General features: G+C 40.8%; 1 protein-coding gene across 2 annotated transcripts in view; it reads right to left on the bottom strand.

The window, feature by feature from the left end:
- Positions 1-23099, bottom strand: part of tspan9a (tetraspanin 9a) — a 215527-nt gene that overhangs the window by 78776 nt on the left and 113652 nt on the right. The window contains exon 3 of one of the 2 annotated variants that reach the window (XM_087842842.1): positions 3779-3858. In XM_087842842.1, coding sequence (XP_087698968.1) covers positions 3779-3841 — 63 coding nt within the window. In that variant the 5' untranslated portion in view covers positions 3842-3858. Of the gene's footprint in view, positions 1-3778; positions 4932-23099 lie in introns of those variants that run through there. The other variant, XM_006795765.3, reaches the window with a different exon arrangement.

Here is a 23099-nt window from a genome sequence, read left to right as displayed (position 1 = left end):
AGCTTGTGTGAGTTCAACAAAACCAAATAAAAACGTGTCAGTACGCTTATATGCACACTTCTAACAAACCACCTGGAGTCTGTCAATACTGCTTCTCTTTGTAGCATCAAAGCGCGAGCATATATGAAACCTTACGTGTCAAATTCGGTGATTAAATCGATAGGAAAACGAATCTTCTGTTGCTTTGGACCAAATGGTTTATAAATCCTACAGCGATCCCCTAAGTAAGCACAAGAATTCATGAATGCTAAACACATTTCTCCGTTAACAAAGGAGTAGCTTTGATACTAGAACCCCTCTTGTACTTGTAGGACAAGACTGCTGAACTGACAGTTTCCCTTTAAATATGAATATCAAATAAAGCTCTACTTTTTGATACGGTGTGATAATGCCAGAGCTCAGATTTAGCGTACAACCTAGTATATCTTAAACAATTAGAATAAGCTTGAGAGCAATGCTGTTGTAATTTGTTGGACTAAATCCTCGGGGAGAGTTGAGAGCGTTTACTGTGAGTTCAGAGAACACATTGCACAGTTAAGGCTAAAATCCTTGCTCCGAGCAAGAACACAAACACTGATATGTTCTCAAGGCTGACACCAATAGGGCTTAATGCCAAGCATCTTATCGGGATGGTCAAACAGACCTTGAGAGCATGTGTGCTGGAGAACAACAGATCGTCTTGCCGACTAAACCCCAGACTTTGTCACAGTCACACGTGGTAGCACCACAATGCCCATTTGCTTTGATGATATTGGCTTTAGCGTAGAAGGAACTGCGCTTATGATCCTTAACCGCACAACCCAATACTGCGTTAATCTGCCTGAAACTCCCCCCTGCAGCTCAGACTCTTCTAATCCTTTATAAGGAAGAGAAGCCAGATGGTTGCGAACAACTGCTGGGGGGCCTGAGGATGAGCGAATGTATGGAGATGTCTGGAGTGCCTGTCACTGTTTACCTTGTGTTTTAAGTTACTAGCGTAAGCTCCGTGAAGTGGCCTGTGTGTGTGCACGGCAAATGTGCTCATGCACAGTTAAAAAGAAGAGACCCCCGCTGCACCTGGTGTCAGGTTACCGCAGCTTGCAGTTCCCCTTTCAGTCCTGAGACGAGATGTCAGAACTTAAGAGGCACGCCGCTCTACCGGCTTCGGTAACCGTACGATTCCTGGAGTGTCAGATGCAGAGTGGCACAGTCCCAGGGGTCTCGAGATACATCATGCCTCTCACCCTCGCCCCTCCGTTCTCTCGTACTCGGGCACCCCTTTTCTGACCCTTCAGTGACAAGTGAACCTTTTATTTACAGCGCCACTAACCTTCAAATTGGTGCAGCCTGAAAATCCGGAGTGCCAGTCAAGTAAGCTGTCACGTGGAGCTACACTGAGACTTGCAGCCACATGCTGCATCCTCACTCCCACCCTTCTCCCATGAGACACTGATTAAACTCCTATTAAAATGATTGTGTAGTAGGAGGAAAACAAGAGTATCAATCTGCCGCAGCAATAGATGGAATGTGCATGGTGGGCATTCATTAAGTGAACATTATCAGAGTAAAAATTAAATTATTTTGCAGCAGGGTATAAGTTGTGCTGAGAAAGTTCCACACTTAAGTTCTCTCTCTCTCACACACTCACACACACTCACACTCTTATGGTCACACATAAAGAGGACGCTCCACTCGCACTGAAGAGACTGCATTTACAGCTCTCTATCTTTTACACGCTTTTACAGTCACTATAATGCATCAAGGTCAACAAGCTAAGTTTCACATGAATCTAAGTCTAGTTTTCACCCACTTGTTAATGCAAAAGCTGATTATTAGTAGCAAGGTTTGTTTGCAGAGCACAAAGTGTCCCTGGAAGAAACCTGGCAGATTAACACTTTCATTCATGCTTTTGTTTCATTCATTTCTCCTGTGATGAGCATAAGGACCAAGTGGATATGGCCTCAGCTAAGCTGACCTTTACTCATGTACTCAGGCAGCTTTTGATCTATCATTTGAGATGAGCAGGCTGGAACTGACATACAGCTGACATAGCCATTGTGTCAATGTGAAGTCAAATACAGCTTTGAAATATAATATCCAAGTAAAAGGTCCAAGAAAAGCACTGCAGATTCACAAAAACTATTATTATAAACGTGACTTCTCATGTCTGATATTGGTTTATACAAATCTGCATATAAACACATATGTTGATCAGGAAAGCGATGAGTTATGTATAGCCTCTTTGGTAATATAAGAAGAGGTCAGACTTTAGTTGCATCTAACGAGTGCCCCGAATAGCCTGTAATTTGTGCCAAATTGTAACATTTAATCATAAATAAACAATAAACTTTGTTTGGCTATTAATTAACACGATGTAAAAGAGTAAGAGCAGCAATTCAAACGGCATTTTGTTTCCCCAGCCGATTTATAATTTAATTTTTTGAAATTAATTAAACACAGTATTCGCTATTAAATGAGCTCCATCTGTTTCAATAAAGCTTTCAGTATGGAAAAACATGCATTATGCTGTAATGAAAAACAGCTGATCGATCACTCATGCACCCAAAAATCAATTTGGGAAACTGCTCTAAAATGCCTTCACTCTAACAGTGGTGATGTCAATACACATACTGACTGAGCTGAGAATGGGTGCTCGCATAAGGCTAATAATGACTCCATCATCAAATAAGCTTTTTTTGACCCTATCATCCCCTTAAACAAATATTAGCATCATTAGTTGGGTATATATACCTCACACCCGCCTCTATGGACCTGCACATGATCTCAGACTAAGATGAAGGTGCAGCCTTCAAGGTCTGAGCCGTCCATTTTTCTACATATAAATTTGACAGTGACGTAGATTTCAGCTTGTGTGGTGCATGTTTGTGTATACATGTGTTAGCGCAGCTGGCCTCCAGTTAATGCCCACTGTTGTCCCAGTTAGCTGGGCTATCAACCCACATGACATGGTGGGCCTGAGTTGATTCCCCAGTGTTGAGATGTTTTTACGCTTCACGCTTCAATGCATTCACACAAAAGGCTTGGCCTCATAACCCATAAGCCCGATAATCCAGTCTGTAAACATTCAAGGGATGCCCACTTTTACCATAAATGCCCATGCTTGGTTACACTGGAGATCACCACATGCTGGCCAGGTTACTACAATTCTAGTGATATTGCATGCGATAGAATTTATTTTATTAAACTGAATAAAGTCTGTTGACAATTTATCATCCCGTGAGTCAAGAGGAATGACGATCCATCAGATCAATTTCGACTATCGCTGACCAACTCAGCTAAAATCCCTTTGCCATTATTGTGCAGCTCATCTGTGGAAATGCCCTGCAGGAGGATATAGTCTTTCCCTTGCATACCAAAAGCAGCATTGCAGCTTCATGTTCACTGTAAATCATGCGACCATGTGAGAGACTGACTTTACTGACCCCCAGGACCTCTTTCCACCAACCCCCACCCGAACCGAAAGGAATAAAAAAACAAAACAAAAGGAGACCTGGTGCAAAGCCACGGAAACTGTCATGACATCCAGGAATAGCAACATGCACAGAGTAACACGCATAAACACCCTGATGTAATTAGAGACGCATGACTGCCCTGACAGCCATCATTTTGTCAGAAAGTAATGTCTCCTGATGAACATTTTGAATAACTTATCATATGCCTAACGACGAGTAGTGAATCACTCGAGTCAGAATCACTTTGGCAGCATCATCTTTTAAGATGCTCAGAATTTGCATCAATTGCATCAAGTAAGAGGAGAAGAAAACATAAAGCCACTTACCCAGAAGATGAGATTGAAGATGAACATCATATACTTCAAGCAGCAGAGGCAGCCTCTTGCCATGTTGCACTTCTTAAATTCTAAAAGGAACACAAAGGATAGATCCAGGTAAAAGACTATGTATTTGCTGCCTTTGGGTGAGCTGTACTTGTTGTTAGTCTTGTCTCCCGCGCTGGCGTCAGCTGCAGCTCCGGTCTGCCCCTGCTGCGTGTTTTTGCGTGGCCCCGTGGAGCCGTAGAAAGCGCCGGCAGTGAAGCCGCGGCCACCGAAAGGGCGGCCAGACGTGGAGGCTTGAGCAAAATCGGATTCGCGGCTGTCTACGGAAGGGCTACGGTGAATGGCTGACTCCTCACTGCTGGACTTCTCCATACTCTAGGGCTGCAGCTGCTGATGAGGGGCTCTCTGACACACAGTCTACCATAGTCTCAGAGATGACAGGACAGAACAACTTGCCCTCCAAATCTTCACTGCTTCACCTTCTGAAGCAATAAAGGATAAAATCCACACAGCAACACTACATCCACCTGAAACCCCGGATGGATGAAAAGGTCTCCTGTGTAGAGCTGAACTGCTCAGGCACCTCTGGCAGGTTTAAGTGTCCTCTGCTTGGTGAAGCTCTCTTGCTGTGATAATCCTAAAGTAGAAGTGCAGAAGGTTCCCGTGAGGAGCATTACCCTCGCCTTATGACAGGACTGTCTTTCTGTGAAGAAGTTAAAGCACTTGTTCTATCCTCTCCTGTAATATCACTCTCCTCCTGCGCGTCTTAATGCTGCGCCCGGCTGCTGCGGTGGGAGTGAAACCCCCGAGAGTCTCAGCTGCTCCACTTCCACGTTCTCTTGCTGACCTGGTAACTTTGACTCCCCCTGTCCCTCTTCTCCTCTTTCCACTGCCCCGTGCCTGTTCAGTCCTCTTGTCTATGTGTGCTGATGCTCTTCCCTGGGTCTATCTCACTCTCTGTTTCTTTCTGATTGTGCCAGTATCGCTCTTTCTCTTTGCCCGTCTACTCTAGTGTACCATTCTTTGCTCAGCAGCTCAGCCCCTCTGCTCTGCCTGTGCTCTGCTCTCCCAATAGGAGTGCACTGGCTGATGTGCTATTATCGGCAGACGCAACTAACGGGCATTCCCTATCTCCCAACAAGAGCACTCACCTCCTCCCCCAATTCTCTCTCCCTCCCTCTTGCTTCCTCCTCCTCTCTCTCTCTCTCTGCTCATTCAGTCCCTTCCCACTGCTGAGCAGGCAACCAATGCAGCAGCTGCAGCCAGACCGCAGCTCCTCCCCTCCACTCCCCGCGTCTTTATTAAGCCCATCACTGTGGCTGCTTTGACTAAACATGTTCAGCAGTTTCATATCCATCAGGGGAATTGAGAGGCCATAGATAACAACAACAAAATAAACACACACACACGCACGCAGAAATCAAACATGAAGATAATTGCAGATGAGTAAGGAGTTGTGGAGTAGCAGGGTTAAGGGATGTGAGGTGGAAATTTCTGGCAGTCTCTTTTGCATATGAAAAGCTTCGCGCGTCAGTATGCTGATGACACTGACACCTGTGATTTCACACATACCAGAGAAGCTTCTCATTCTGCTTTAATCTGTAACTTTACTCATTAACGTTGCCATAAATAAACTGTAGTTAAATCTGACTGTGGGTTATTCACATATTTTTTTCTTTCTGAAAAAACTAGCTTGAAATAGCAGCCAGTCCCCACTGGAGTGATTATTGCATATCCCATGGGTGGTGGCGACAGTACTGGGGTCCAGTTTGATCATACTCTTACTCTGTTATTCGTCACTGCACTCCTCACGTCCATGTAAGGGGACGCCAATTATCTGGCAACATCCAGGCTCTGGAATTATGGCACCATCTCAAGCATGGAAAGAGGCTTTGAGACGGTGAACACTTTCCAATGCAAAGCCAGGGTGAAACGCACAAGAGCCCTGCTGACTCACACACTAAGCTAACAAGACATTATAAAGCTTCGATTAGAAAGTGTTCCACACAGCTAAAAGTTCGGGATTCTCTGCAGTAAATGGAGGGTAACTGACAATTATAAAAATACAAGATAATAAAAATATGCACAAGATAATTATCTGTCTGTTCATATGAATGTGAGCACGTTTGTCCTCTTCTGAACATAACAGCTAATGTAACCGTTTAATTTTTCTTATCAGCTGTAAGAATCGACTTTTTGTTTTCTCTCCAAAATGAATGTGCAGCAGAGGGAACATTGTTTGGTAATTGTTGCCTCTTGGCAGAATAGTGATAATGGGTCACCCTGCAGACATATGGAGGGAGAGTTTTAACTCAGTGGTCTACGTCCACACGTACCCGGGTATTTTTGAAAACGCAGATTTTTCTATGCGTTTGCACCTTTCGTCCACACGTAAAGGGCGTTTTCGGTCACTGAAAACGGAGATTTTTAAAAACTCCGGCCAGGGAGGATATTTTCTAAAACTCCGTTTTTGCATTTATGTGTGGACAGAAAACCGGAGAAAACGCAGAGTCAAAGATGTGCGCCTTTTTTGACGTCACACTGTGCGCCACGTTATTGTTTCGGTGAAATGAATTTCTACAATACTGTTACTGTTAATTGTCTCTGCAGTGTTTAAATACTTACATATACACATGCAGCTACTGTCCCTCCACACATACAACTCGGTTCTGCTGCTATGCCCCAGCTTTGTTTACTATTTCCCACCGAAGCTTCTAGACTTCTGATTGGCCAACATTTCTGCACGGTTAGGAATATAGCGCCACCTGCTGCTTTGGCATGTTCCTAGCAGCGTTTCCCTCCATTTCTGCCTTTATGTGTGGACAGGATTATTTTTAAAACAAAAACAGAAAATCTCCGTTTTCAAAAATACCCGTGTACGTGTGGACATAGCCTAAAAGTTAAATCTATTAATACCCAGTTAACAAAGACAAGATTATCCTTGCCATCAGCTGTTTCACTGCTTTTGGGGAATTATCTGCCTTGAGGAAGCACATTTATAAATACAGAGAATAATGCAAATTATGGCTTCATGGCTTCGACAGCAATTATAATTATGATGGTTGAAAATTCTGGAAAAAAAAACACTTAAATTTTGGTAACAACGGGATCACATTGGAAAGAGATCGAAAGTAAACGGCCACTTATAGTTTTATTACTAATCCTATCATTACCAATGTAGCCGTTTGACATTTAAGCACTGGGGTAATAAGGAATGAAGTTTCTCAGTAACAGCATGTGCACATTGCTCAAGACTTATATTGGACCTGTCACAACTATTGGACCTGAAAAATGTTTATTCGTGGACGTGGTTTCTCAGAGCTGTGGGTTACTGCAGCAAACAACCTCAGAGTGGTCACTTTGGCTGCTAACAGGTTGCCATAATTGCCTGCAGTTTTTTACGTTTGTCTGCAAATATTCCCTAATGAGCTGTTAAATGGAGAAGGTTTCCGTAAAAGTAAAAGTTGAGCCTCAGTGCTGCACCCACCATAGCTGCAATTTTTACTTTGAAGGCAAACGTCTCCTCTAAGGTGAGTTATGGTCTTAGCAGTTTTTTTTTCACCACAATTGTCACACATGCAAAAAGATGGACAAGTTAAGGTCACACGGTTAGTGGTCCCGTGTCTCCCTGTGAGTAATCGCAGGGAATTTATTAACCATCAAATACCCTTTAACCATCGTCAAAGTGTTACCAGAAATGACAAAACTGCATTGACAAATATGACTCTACCTAAAAGAAATAATAATTACTCCGTGTGTAAGGAAAATGTTTGATATTTTTTGGAAATGTGATCACAGGGTTTCATGTCTCGACATTGATTATGAGGCTACACCTAAAACAATGGAAACTAAGACTTCTTTTTATCCTCAATTTCCTCATTTGACTTCACAAGAAAGCAAGTAACCACGCGAAAGACTTAAAGTAAAGCTTATAAAATCTGTATGTGTTTGTTATGAACAGAAAACGCAAAGAGTAACATTTATCTATCACATATCACAAATCTATCAGGGCTCTGTGGGGCTCTCACTGCATATCTTGCTGACACTTCCAAGTAGCCAAGTAGTAGGACATACCCAGGCCTACACAGATCCAGCCGAAGAATTTTTGCCCAGCAGCTGCTGTGTTTTGTTAAGGGGTAGAGCAAGACACAAAGCTCGAGACTCCAGAGAAATGGACATCTGTGGGATGACACAAAGGAGTTGAAGCTTGAAGAGAAGATGAAAAATATGCAGAGCAGCAGCCGAGTAGACCAGAGCAGAGAGGCTGCGTTTAGATAGAGGAGCTGAGTGGGATGAGATTGCATTCAAACATTCTCTGTAGCGCTCAGTAAATCTGGCAGCTCCTTAAACATATGTATGTATGTTTCAAAGGCAGGACTGAAGAGATTAGAGATCACAGGGAACAATTATAGAACTCTCTGAGAGCTCAGCAGGAAACGCTTTACAAAACAAAATGAGACACAAATGCTATGAACAAATAATGACTCATTGTTGGTATCACGATTGTGTAAACCAATATCTCAAATACTGAAGTCCTTAAAATATTAGTCAAAGAAATACTAATGAATACCAAAAATTCTTTCATCGAATTAGATGCTCATTTTCAGCAGTTTCAATACTAACAGCACCGTCTGTGCCTCCTCCAGCCCCTTCACACTCACTAGCAGCTGAAGTAGTTGATGTTCACAATGGTGAAGAACACTTTAAGAGGAATTTTGTGAAGCGATAACGCTCCTGCTTTCATACAAATGAATCTGCTCACACATTCAGCTTTTCCATTAACATCAGACGTCTCTTAAGTCATCATTAAGGCAGCAGCTATCGGCTACGGATAATAATAAAATGATAATGTTAATGCTGGAGCTAGACAACAAACGTCATTGTCCCTGTCAATCTATAATTTAAAAGCTAGGGCTAATTTAACAGGATGAGACAGTTATTTGTGTCTAAAAAGTGCTTCTCTTGTTTCTCAGAGTGAAACCTTGGCCGATTGTGACCCCAGCGCATTTTCACACTTTGTCTCCTGTGATTAGGCAGAGGATCAATAGGGAATCCATGACCCTACTGGGGACCCTGTTTAAGCCCCATAGGGCTTAAAATCTGGGACTCAGTTGTTCTTAGAACTAAAGAAGCTTCTCAGATTAGAGGTGAAACGTCTTCAAGGAAACTCTAGACGCTTTTCTTTCCAGGCTCCTTAGACTATGACTGAGAACCTTCACAGACATGGTTATGTTAGTCTATTTTTCTGCACTGCATTAATCAGCTTAAAAATAAGTTCGTCACTGATGTTATTGTTTGTAGTCAGTGTTGGGAAGGTTACTTTTAAAATGTATTCCATTACAGATTACAGATTACATTCCCCAAAATGTATTCTGTAACGTATTCCGTTACGTTACTCAATGAGAGTAACGTATTCTGAATACTTTGGATTACTTAATATATTATCATGCTGTTTACAACTACATGAATGTACTATTGCTGTGATTTATTACTGTTACTGAAGGTCCGCGGCTCCGAACCGTAGTAAAGGGACCTCTGGCTAATACGGTGGGTTCTGTGTCGGCTCGTAGCCGAAAACTAGCTTTACTTTGTTGTCTGGGTCAACTTTGCTAGCGAGAGACAGAGAGAGGCGTTGAAAGGCTGCTCCAACGGAACTTATTGTTTTTGGAGGAAAACACGAACACGGTGTACAGTCGAGTCTTAATAGCTTACTTACAACTGGGCTCGTCAGGCACTCTTCTTGGCTGCAGTGGTTATTATTATATTTACATGCTTCCAGCTCCCGTTTTTGCTCGATGACAGCTCGTACTTTTCCTTTTTCTCCCTCCCTCGCTCACAGACACATAACGTGTATGGCAGTCCATTCTCCCTGCAGCACGGACTACACTGCCTATGATGCTACATTCTTTAGAGCTATACCTGTAGCATTCTGCCTGTTAGCTTAGCACAACAACAACAAAAAGGCCTCTCTCACCCAGGAAACACGCAGAGAGAGAGCGTCACCCTGTAACCATGGCAACCGTAACGCTGCCACCTGGAACAACAGAACGTAGCTGTCACACAAAACCCAAACAGTCCTGACCCGCCACAATATGAAACAGGGAAGTACCGCCGTGTAATCCATTTATTTCAACAAAGTAACTGTATTCTAAATACCACCTTTTTAAACGGTAACTGTAACGGAATACAGTTACTCATATTTTGTATTTTAAATACGTAACGGCGGTACATGTATTCCGTTACTCCCCAACACTGTTTGTAGTATTCAAATTTTTTTGGTATGTTTTTTTTTAATTTACATTTTTTCACCGTGGTTTTGAAAATGGTTTTGAGTATTTTCCTGGTTACTGCTATCAAGTTTGACATTTAGTAGATAATAGGTGCATTTTCCCAAAAACATCTTTTAACATAGAAATAGTAGGTGGTACACTTATTGAAAAAAAGCCCTGTGGGACAGCTACAGGTACCTTGGTGTTCACCTGAACAACAAACTGGACTCATAACTCAGACGCCCTCTACAGGAAAGGGCAGAGCAGGCTGTACCTGCTGCGGAGACTCAGGTCGTTTGGAGTGAAGGGCCCACTCCTGAAGACCTTCTATGACTCTGTGGTGGCCTCTGCTATCTTTTATGGTGTGGTCCTGTCCCTGGCAGCATCTCTGCCAGGGACAGGAAGAGACTGAACAGGCTGATCCGAAGGGCCAGCTCTGTTCTAGGATGCCCTCTGGACCCAGTGGAGGTAGTGAGTGACAGGAGGATGGTGGCTAAGCTGTCATCCCTGTTGGACAACATCTCCCACCCCATGCAGGAGACTCTGACAGCACTGAGCAGCTCCTTCAGTGGGAGACTGCGGCACCCACGGTGTGGGACGGAGAGATTTCGCAGGTCTTTCCTCCCCACTGCTGTCAGACTCCACAACAAAGACTTTAACTGATCAAACACATCCACACATGTGCAATAATCTTTTCTGGCATCGTTGTATTTTTACTCAGTTGTATATAGCATTTGTATTCTATTTTTATCTTATTGTATATTTTATTTTATTTTATTCTATTCTGTACAGTTGTGTACTGTATTTATTCTTATTGTATTATAATTTTTGCTTCATAACTTTTGCACTGTCCACTTCCTGCTGTGACAAAACAAATTTCCCACGTGTGGGACTAATAAAGGTTATCTTATCTTAAGCAAAGACCTGCACAATGCAAATCGCAAACACTTAAATTGCAGCCACTGACTCCATCTTAAAACGTTGTTGTTGAAGCTACTCAGCAGTGAATTTATGGTATTATTCTCAAATGTTTGTATATTCGTGTAATATCAGAGATAATGTATGCATATCGTCATGATCTTTGTTGTTTATTTCAGCTTAACTGTGGTTTTATTCATTCTGTATTCTCTAAAATATAGACATTTGCCTCCCAGTGATGTCCTAGTAAAAGAAGAATATTAAAAAGGGATATTCCCTTATGTGTTGCACATTTTTATAAACAAATAACTACTGAAAATCAGTGAGTAATACATACCAAACATTTTGCTACTATAATGAGTCTAACATGCAGTAGACTGGATCTGCTGGGTAATCATCTATCTATAACCTGCAACCTGAAGTTTGAAGGTACAAATTGGTTCTCCTGAGTGGACAGGGTGACTGGAAATCAGCAGAAACTTGTTGTAAGTGATCATCTTTATCATATTCGGAAAACTGCCTACGCGTATGTGAATAGCCTCATTGAGGATAACGACAATCCTCAGAAAAAGAGGAAACCGTTAATGTTTTCACGAGTATATGAAACGTATGACGTTTGATCCCACAGCTTAACTCTTGTGTTCTAGACAGCACTCTCCATCATTACCAAATGAGGGAGATTTATTGTGCAAATGGCAGTCAATTAATCCAGCAGGCAGCAGTGCAGAAACCCTGTGAAACGATTCTGATGAACTATTTTGGCCTAACACTTTGGGCCAGATTTACTAAGTAGTATAAATGGTAAATGGCCTGTATTTATATAGCGCCTTACTAGTGCCTAAGGACCCCAAAGCGCTTTACATATTCAGTCATCCAACCCATTCACACACACAGTCACACACTGGTGATGGCAGCTACATTGTAGCCACAGCCACCCTGGGGCGCACTGACAGAGGCGAGGCTGCCGGACACTGGCGCCACCAGGCCCTCTGACCACCACCAGTAGGCAACGGGTGAAGCGTCTTGCCCAAGGACACAACGACCGAGACTGTCCAAGCCGGGGCTCGAACCGGCAACCTTCTGATTACAAGGCGAACTCCCAACTCTTGAGCCACGATCGCCCCGTTTTTCCATTGCATGTATAAGTTAACATGCAATGGAAAAAATGACATGAATGGCTGGGGTGATCAGCTAACAATCCACTAATTTAGAGATACAGATGCAGCAAGATCTTTTAAACAAAGGTAAACACAATCTACCAAAAGCAGCCTAAATTAGCAGAGCAAATATGACCAGACCTGGTGAGAAATCAATCTACTTACCAAACTAACACATCTGATGACAGGTTTTGTTTCTGGAAACAAGAATCTCTATGTTCTGATGTAAGGCTGAACCCTACTATAGGAACTGATAAAGACCATGTGAGGTCTTGAAGGACGGAGCAGTCATCCTCTCAATAAATCCCGTTTTCTACTTCAGCTGTCAGAATTATCCAGAGAAGTGCTGCTTTATTACAAGCCCATCATGTAAACCTACAATCTGTTTGTAACAGCAAACCCATATAATGTGTAGAAAAACAGAAGAAAGCATTATCATGTGCATAAGTGCTCATCTACAGTAGCTCTCGATTCTACTCCATATGGTTTGAAGCTGCACGTATTTATGAAAGTCAAAGGAAAGAATCTGACTCAGACCCGAGCAATCAGTCTCTGCAAATAGAAATTCAGATAATCATCTAAGTACTTCAAATCTCTGCGAGTCACATTATTAGCTACATGTATTCAGAGAGACATTTCACATTATGTATTAAATCTGATACTAGAGAGAAACGCACACTGCTGAATAAAGGTATGCAGACGTGTTCTCTGCAGCTTTCAGCGTAAAAATGTTACTAGAAACCTAAAACATTGCAGACCGCTGTGCAAACTATAAAAAAGTAATTTGGTTGTCTTAATTTGATTTATAACTTGTATGTGTCTGGCAAAGAGGAGAAATATGGCAATGGCAATCTGCTCAAAACATCTGTGATGAGGACTACAGGACAGGCCCAAGGCTTTGGCACGACACTCACAAAGTATTTACCCATTTATTTGCTCATTCTCTTAACATCTCCCTCAGTCATTCAGTCCCAAAAATATCCTTATCTTTCTTTCTTTAATCTCAAAAGTCGTTTTTAATGCAAAAAGAATTCCCTATTTTCCTTGTATTTATCACCTTAGCTTAGCACTTCCAGTTTTGCACTTTTATTACTTACTAATTTCACTGACCTCTTTTATCAGCCCATTGTCACTAAACTAGCAGCTAATTAAAATCTATCTCCATTAAGCCTTGTGAGAGAACTCTTTATTGCAAACGCAGTAAAAAAAATAAGTGAAAATATCTAAAAAGAAATTACATTTTGCATTCCAACAACTTCAACAACATCAGCTAAAACTGGAGCCAAACTCAGTGGCTCAGTGATGTACAACAGAAGGAGAAGACGGAAAGAATTTAAAGTAATAAGATATCAATGCCACTCGGTGTGTAGTATAGTGATTTGTATTACAAGCTGAAAAAAGCATTTTTTGATAAGGCGTATTCTAGATGCAGTTTATCTGTGAAGCTTGGGGGAAATGGCAGAGTTGAGTGTATGAAATGTGAATCTGACAGAATGTTTCTGACATCATTACACACGACGGTGTCTTTGTGTGCGCCGCTTCGGACTTCTGTTTGTTTGTTTTCCTATGAGTTTATATGAAGTGAAATTAACATTTTTTCCCTGTTGATTGTTCTTTGGTTACATGCAAATATCATTTGTTTGTCATGTTGCAGAATGCTTGATTAAAAAGCCCATTAATCAAAGCGTAATTGTTTTCTCCATCATGAATTCATTAAATACATCTGTAGAAATGTAGCAAAAATGAAAGAGCCTGGTTGCTTTTAACACGAATGAGATAATCACACTTGGACATTTGAGATAAGGGAAACATACAGCGTGAGGTGTATTTGGCTTTTATCATTGTTACAGCTCTAGCAGGACTTTCTTTGAAGTTGACCTTGTGTGGGTGTGTCCTGCCATCTCTCCTGCCTTAGGTGCTACCTTTTTTTTGCACAGCTGACTCCCATCAGCAATTAAGAATACTTAAGGCCAGAGAAAGGTAAACTCTACTGCCAGAGAGTCTTGTTGGGTTGCAGCTAGTGAGATGTGTGTATGGTGCTTGATTGCTCATGTTCTGCAGAAAGGAGTGTGTTTTGGTGATGAACCCTTTTTGACTCACTTTTCATTTCACTAACGAACACTTGAGTTTTGTTGCTTTCTTTCTTTAACCCTTTAAGACCTACCATAGAAACAAGTCCGCCAGAGCTTATATTATATTTTTACATGCTGTGGAGCCATTTTTGGGAGCATTTCAAGTTGCTATACATCAATACAACCATTACAGCCTAGATTTTAATAATATGTATGAATTAAGTGCATAGTGATTACATAAATTGCAAAAAAGTGCAATAAACTACAAAAAAATTGAAAATCGTTTTTGTTTTTTAACATATATTTCTAGTTATATTTCTAGAAATTTAAGAGGCTTATCCCTCAAAACTGTAAATACAAAAAAGTTGCACAAAATAGTTTCCCACCACAGGAAATTTATTTTGAGTGTCTTCATAGTTTTATTTTTGAAATACACCAATTTTTATATACTGCAGGAAAAACGAAAATAAATATTATAATGCTAATTTGCAAAAAAACAGCATATGCATCAAAATAAACTATTTCCAGCAGTGCAATATGAGTCCTAAGCATCCCAGAAACCACACAGAAAGTCATAAAGTCAAACATAACTTTTAAAAACACCAGTATAGGCTCATTGAGGCCCGGACGGTAAAAAACTGCATTTCCGCGAAAATGACGTCACTTCCGGTTTCGGGCAGGTCATGGCGGACATGCGATAGTTCGCGCTGACGTCTAATCCAATGTAGGAAGTGTTACAAACAGCTGATCGGATCAGCAAAGCGTGTTTCTGGAATATTATGTTTTTGTTGCTGCAAGTGCTTTTTATGCAGTTTTTGCAAAGCTATATGTGGAAGGAAACCGTGACCGAGGACAAGCTGATGGCATAAGATGTAAGTACAACTCCTCCGGTTTCATATGCAAAAAAAATTATTGCGCTAGCTCACGTGGTTGCAGAGCTACCGGGATTTAAAAATAGTTACGCAAAACAGAGCGTGCCCGCTCCGACCGGTTTTAAAGGGTTAAAAGGTGATAGTGGCTTTTCTGACTCTTTTAGTTTAATTTTTAATAGAAAAATTAATAAAAACCCTTTAACTTAACCATTTTGCCTCCCTGTCTCCATTTTTCCACTTGGACAGTTTGGTTACGTTCCCTCATCGCCTGGACCTTTTTAGGTGATGTAACAAATGGGGGCTTGTCCGGGATTTGAAACCAGGACCTTTCACACCCCAAGCAAGAATCATACTCCTGGACCTTTATAGGGGAAAGTAACAATCATACAGACTTTGGTTATATTCACCAGTCTGCAGATGAAATACGATTTAAATTTGGGGCACTGTAAGAACAATTTCTGTTGTCTTTTAACATATAGTTAGGCCCATAAGTATGTCGATTGTGATACAGTTTTTTCCTCCTCACCAACACAGTTTATTTTAAAACAATTGATTAGAATGTGATTGAAGCAACTCCTTGAATTAGACTTTCAGCTTCTTGAGGTATTACCAGGTTACTTAGTATTATATTACATTAAGTGTTAGGATTCACAGCCAAATTTACGGACCCGTGTAATTGTTCGAATCTTCCTTTAGGTTCCAAAACCAAAAATCTAGACCCACTATTTTAGGGAAATTAATGAACAGAATACCGTCTTTCATGGGGAAGCGTTTTAGATGTTTTTGATATCTTGCCACTGAACGTCTCTGATTCAGTAACTGAAATTGAATTATGACCATTACAAGCCCAGTCACAAGGTCATTTCACTCATGACAGCAAACCAAAAATAAAACGGTGGTTCTAATAAAATGGCATTCCCTGAACCACTAAGAGAATGAGAGAATTTCAAAAACAAAGGGTTGGGTGTAACTGATGGCTTCTGTAAGAAGGAAGACTGTTGCTTTTTACAAGGTGTCACAAAAGTCCCCAACACAATTAATGGCTCTAATTTAACTTTGATCATATTACGCAAGGATTTAGTGCTACATACCTTTGATCAGTCAATCTGAAACCATATCAGACCTGCAGACATCACATGTAACAGGACATGACCCTGGTGTGAATTTATGATCAAGGCCCGGATATAAAGAGAGGATTAAAACTACAAAGAGTTACGCCCCACACAGTATGTCTCTGTGGCCACGCTTGTTGCTTTGGACACAAACAGAGAACATAGCATAGCCTATGATGACCAAATACTGCTTCAGCTGACTGCAAGATGAGGACATCTTGGCACTTCGTGATCCACGGATATGCGATAATGTAGACATGAGCTAATAAGCTATTAATTCTGATGTCTGTCTCATCTCCCAAATCAAATTAAAATCAGATGACATCTGGTTTGATATTTATAGTTTGCTGCCCTTTTATGATGCTCTGAATATTACCCTCTGAGAAGAGGCTAGCCAGACAGTAGCATAATTCTTCAGTCATTCTTGGGTGATTTACAACCAGGAAGTCAATAAAAGGTGTCTGGAAAGGGTATTAATTAGGAGTTTATGGTATTATGTTGCCCTTGAGGTCCCACTGTAACAGCATGTGAGGTTTCCTGAAAATAGCCCTAAAGCTAAGGAATCTAGGACTGTTTCTTAAAGTTAAATTAATGATGTTATTGAGCCACGTACACTTTTAGAGAGGTGATCTTGTTTAACCCAGTGCTCCATTAGACATATTTCTTAAAATCTCTGTTTACTTATCTACTCGAACGGGAAAAAGCACTGACAGACAGACTGTGAGAAAGGAGCCATCTGCTGAGTACTAAAGACTGTTTTTGTAGCTCTTGTGAGGATTTGAGAGAAAAAGCAGCATTTGTGACACATTCTTAAACCAGCAGACATAGAGGTGCACACGGGACTCACTCACAGACCCCATGAAATTAAATACACACAAAAACCCCCGGAAGCTAGTCCTGTAGTGAAACCTCAATCTAAACTTAATTCCTGCAAACACATCTTTCAGAGCAGTGGGAGATAAGGTAGGACACAAGAGACGGAACAGGGTTTTACAAGTAAAGTGAGCATACTCAGATTACAGGATACTACATTAGCATTTAGATCAGAACGTGTCTCACCATGATTGAAATGCAACGTAGTATCAGAGTGCAGTAAAGTCCTGTTCAATAAAGGCCATCTCAGACGGGTCAAACGCCTGTGATGTCTGTAGCTGGACGATATATGAATCCCCGAACAGCACCGCAGATAAATCAAGACTGACACGGGGTTCTGATAATGTTGATCAAAGGAGTGAAATAGCTAGCATCCACCAGTGTCCTACGCTTTATGTAATATTTAAGAGAGTCATAACTGTCTGAAAAAAAATGAAATGTCAGCAATATCTTATCCAGTTCACTGGGAATTTGTAGAGCACACCACTAAATTCAGGGCTCGGTTATCGATTTGCTGGGTCTATGTTAATTAAAGTTGACTGGAGGGTCTTCAAGAAGTGTGTTGACTTTGTCTTCAGTGCTAGTTTTCCAATAGCACCTTTTCCAATATGAAAGCAAATTGCTTTTATAAAGCTTTTATAAATTCTGGATGTAATGACTGATGTCTTTTCAAGGATGAAAATTTAAAATAACTTTTGCGCATTTCTTTGGATTATAACAAGTGTGTTTTGCAAAACAATGTCCGTGCTGTCACGTATAATATTGTACAAAGAGTTCAAATTCAAATTCAAATCAAATTCAAATTTTATTTGTCACATACACAGTACGATATGCAGTGAAATGCTTAGACAACTGCTCGTAACCTAAAGAAAAAAAGAAAAGGCTATGAATAAGATAGGAAATAAATATGAAAATTAAAAAGGGTAAATTTAACTAGGAAGGAATAAAATAAAATAAAATATAAAAATTAAGTTAAAAATGAGATAACTGTACAACAAAATACACAATACACAGTATAGAAATATATAAGAATGTATGAAGAAATATAAATATATATATATATATATATATAGTATTCCATTATGGAAAAAAAAAACAGCTTTAGGTTCATTGCACGGCTACAATTTCCACTCTACATGCATATTTTGACAATACACCAGCGTCAGTGTTACAGCATAACCCACCGAAAGTCATACTGACTGTAGTGGTGGCACTCCGTCTCTATTTCACTCTTCTGTACCACCTTTAGGAGTCAGTCCGGCAACATGCATTTGAAACGCGAGGAAGTCCAGGTACTTTTCTTGCAAAAAGATGTTTATTGAAACTTTTAATTTACATGGCAAGACTCGGTCAAAAAACTGTGTTGCTTCCAGCTTATCCGACTCCCCAATTACGTAATTACAGTGTGCCGGAAGTAGGGATGCAACGATACCAATTTTTTCAAACCGATACTTGGATCTGAGTACTTGCCGATACAGAGTACAAAAACCGATACTTCTACCACACACACACACACAGAGTGCAGAGTGTCCATATTGTAAACAAACAAACAAAATAACGAAAGTATTTGGCATTGACAAACGAACTCCCCATCTGCCCGTGGATCATCAGTCCACTGTGCCGTTAAACCAAGGACTGACATCGCGCACACACTGCTTGTCTTTACCTCTTTAGAAAGTTTTGGCACCATTATCTCCCTGATGTGTGGGCGGCTGGGAATTTCATATCGCAGCTCGAGTATGCTGAGAAGAATCCTATGTTTTCCACGACCGGCATTGGCTGGTCATCCAGAGCAATAAAATGAGTCAGAGCCTCTGATATTTTAACTGCCTGTGGATTTTCTCTTGATATTTTTCATCGCTTTTCCAAAACCTGAGTTAAAGTTGGCTGTTCCGGTCCACACTGCTGACATTTTGTTTAGCCTAGCTACAGCAGCCTCCAGTTTCTCTTTTTAATCTGGAGCTGCCAGTCTCACTCGTCTAACCCTGTGCCTGTTTAGCGCGGGATGTCCCCCTAGTGGCCAATCTAAAAAACTACAACAGAAATGACAAGCCACCCTCTGATTAATGAAATAAGTTGGTATCGGTTCATGGTATCGGTTAACTTTTACGAGTATGAGTACACACACATTTTACAGTATCGGCCCCGATACCCGATACCAGTATCGGTACATCCCTAGCCGGAAGCCCAAAATACTAAAAAGCGCATTAGGATGTCGCACTTCTATATTCTATACCTTTAACAAAACAGTATTTTGAAATTAACAAAAAAATATATTCTTAACATCAAATATGTATATTTCTCCTCTAATCATTTTACCAGTACCAATAAAATTAACCTTTAATTGGCTCTTACACTGACTGAAGCCAAAAGCAGGGTGATTTTTGTAACATCCAACAAGTCCTATATAATACACATACACCCCCCCCCCCCCCCCCCAATTAATGAATGAAACTACAAAAAATTGTTTTTGTTAGGACTTTTGGAGAAGTGATTAAGTCTAAGTGCCTCTCCCTTTTATATTTGCTGTACATTACAGCTATTCGGGCGTCTGACACAATTCAATCTTTTAAATCTCGATTAAAAACGTATTTGTTTAGCCTTGCTTTCTCCGCCTCCTAGAGCCCACATTTTTAGTGTACTGGAACTTATCTTTATCACTTTGTTAATGTTTATAATGTTTTAACCTTCAGCATTGTGTGTGGACTTCACTAGTGCCTACTGTGCCTGGTGTATTATTGGTTAGTTATGTCACCCGCCTGTTAGTATATTTTATTTGTATTTTGTGCTTTATATTTGTATTTATTATTGCTCTTAACTCATTCGGTGAAGCACTACCTGTGGTTTTTTTAAATGTGCTATATAAATAAAATTGTATTGTATTGCATTAAACTGTGGGTGTTTTCTTCCATAGAAACCAGCAATCCACCAGGTGATTGGCTGATTGGAATCCCGTCTGCTTAGACAACTATCCATCATGGTTGCCACTGTGTAGCCATTTACTGGCACTAGATTGGATCAGCTGGCAGACCGGTCTGCCTTGATTGGTCAGAAAGGCAGAAAGGGGCTAAGAAAGCTAAAAAATTCATCACTGCTTTAAAAAACCTTTAACCTTGAGCTTTTCACCAAACAAGTTACAAATGATAAATTTCACAATATGCACTCTTTCATTCGCTTTGATGATGATGGTGCTCTTTGAATTCACACTGTACGAATCAACATCTAATGTACAATGCCTGCTTGATAATGTGCCAAATCAAAGCTGCATCAACATTAACACACTTATTATTTCTTCAGAAATTATGCAGTAAACTCTTAACCCTTTAAGACCAACCATAGAACCAAGTCCGCCAGAGCTTATATTATATTTTTACATGCTGTGGAGCCATTTTTATGAGCATTTCAAGTTGATATACATCAATACAACCAGTATGCCCTAAATTTTAATAATATGTCTGCATTAAGTACATAGTAATTACATAAATTGCAAAAAAGTGCAATAAACTACAAAAAAAGTGAAAATTGTTTTTGTTTTTTTAACATATATTTCTAGTTAGAGAAATTTAAGAGGCTTATCCCTCAAAACTGTAAATACAAAAAAGTTGCACAAAATAGTTTCCCACCACAGGAAATTTATTTTGAGTGTCTTCATAGTTTTATTTTTGAAATACACCAATTTTTATACACTGCAGAAAAAATGAAAATAAATATTATAGTGCTAATTTGCAAAAAAGCAGCATATGCATCAAAATAAACTATTTCCAGCAGTGCAATATGAGTCCTAAGCATCCCAGAAACCACACAGAAAGTCATAAAGTCAAACATAACTTTTAAAAACTCCAGTATAGGCTCATGAGGCCCTGATGGTAAAAACTACATTTCCGCGAAAATGACGTCACTTCCGGTTTTAGGCAGGTCATGGCGGACATGTGAAAGTTCGCGCTGATGGACGTAAAAAGTGTTATGAACAGCTGATCGGATCGGCAAAGCGTGTTTCTGGAATATTATGTTTTTGTTGCTGCAAGCGCTTTTTATGCAGTTTTTGCAAAGCTATATGTGGAAGGAAACTGTGACCGAGGACAAGCTGATGACATAAGATGTAAGTACAACTCCTCTGGTTTCATGTGCAAAAAAAATTATTGCGCTAGCTTACGTGGTTGCAGAGCTACCGGGATTTAAAAGTAGTTATGCAAAACGGAGCGTGCCCGCTCCGACCGGCTTTAAAGGGTTAATGTCACAGGTTACAGTTTGATTAACACATATGAACTCAAGTTTCCATAACCTGCAAATGCCTCTGGTACAACATAAAACCTCTTTAAGGCTGAGAAGGCAAAAGACTATATGTTGGGCATTTTTGTCTATGCTCTAAAAGCCTTGTAGCTGAGTCATGTTTATGTGTGAACTCATGACTACAGCAACACACAGCTCTTCTCTCTTGCACTTCAGGGAAACAAGCAATTGGGCACAATCCAGAACTTTAAAGGAAAAATGTCCCCTGATGTACAAAAATAAAAGAGTAGGAGAGACGAATGGTTTATTAAGGGCAATCAGCGTAAAACCTACTGCATTTTCCATGTAGAATAGTAATAATAATAAATAATTTATTTATCCCAAACATTGGGAAATTACTGAAGAAGTTACCAGGAGGGCTGCAGAGGATATGACTGGTTGCTGTCTGGGGCAGCAGCCCCTTAGCTGACATCAGTGTGCTATCTCTGCGTATGCATGCAGTGAGATTAAAGGGTTAGTCTATGCAGGGGGTAGGGTCAACATCATGGTTTGATCTGATTTTTAATGCACACAAGGGTGAGAAACAGCTGGCGCCACACAGCACATGGGGCTCATGTGTGTCCAACAGCCACGCACATCAATAGGCAGATGAACACGCTGAATCTCCGAAGGAATGTTAAAGAAGCTGCTGACACAGCGATGTGGGTCAGATGGGCTTCATCAATATTTTAGTTGGCTGTTGATGTAATGCAAAGAAAGGAGGAGTCGGCTGCACTGCTGAGCTGTGTCGAGGTGAAGATGGAGAGGGATGGAGTTCAGACATGAGGAAGTATAAAAAGAAAATACGAAGCGAGCATCTCCCTGCTGTTCATGCTACTCGGTGCTAAAAGTCAACGATGCGGATTCAAGGGCAACGACTGATTAAAGACGTAGCAGAATGCCCGAGGAGCTTTACAATCGTGTGCACCGTAAAGATATCTCATCTCTGTCTTGTAGACTTCAGGACTGCTGTTTGTACCTCAGGGATATCGATCACTTCATGATTTTGAGCCGCCAACGAGCAGTACAATAGTGTGATTAACACAATCCCATCATAAAATCATGTGCACACCCACGTGTGACGAACTAGAAAGAGAGACGGAGAGAAATGTGTGGGTAGAAAAATATAAAACGCATGTAAGAAATAAAAAAGGTTAAATCATGTCTGGTGGAAACCTGCAGAGAGAAGAAGATGGACCAACTCTGTTCGGCTCCAATCCGACCAGCTGGGCTGCACCTCCCCACAGTATGGCATACCCTGGCTCTCCATGCGCGAGTGTGTTGTGCATGTGTGTGTTATGTGTTTAAACTAGGGACGTGGCGTCTGTCCCTTGGCGCAGACACTGTCAATATGGCTGTGGTCATTCATGAGCAGCCACTTCGTGACTGCCACCCAACGAGAGCAAGGACAACAAAGGAGAGTAAAGGGGAGGAGAGCTAAAGGTAGCAGACAGTGGCAAGATGCCCTGGATCCCTTCACTTTTACAGGAAGTGCCCTGCCGTGGATTAATGGCCTCCTCTAAACAAGCAGCTGCCATGTCATCATGTTTGTGGCTATGAATTAGATATGAAGTAGCAAGTGCTGACAATGGAGCAGATAACCACATAAATAATTTACAGCAGTTTAAAAACAAACATGTGCACACTTTTTATAAAATATATATATTTTTTACTGCAATCTGAGAGACAGGATTTCTGTGAACACTCATAACATAATATGATACAGAGAGGCTCGGAGAACAAACGAGAGCTGATGGATGCTTTATGTAAACAGCGCAGAGG

This window comes from Neolamprologus brichardi, chromosome 7 (genome assembly GCF_056152115.1).
Source record: "Neolamprologus brichardi isolate AB-2024 chromosome 7, ASM5615211v1, whole genome shotgun sequence".
Classification (NCBI taxonomy): Eukaryota; Metazoa; Chordata; class Actinopteri; order Cichliformes; family Cichlidae; genus Neolamprologus; species Neolamprologus brichardi.
This window is presented reverse-complemented; position numbering and strand designations above follow the sequence as displayed.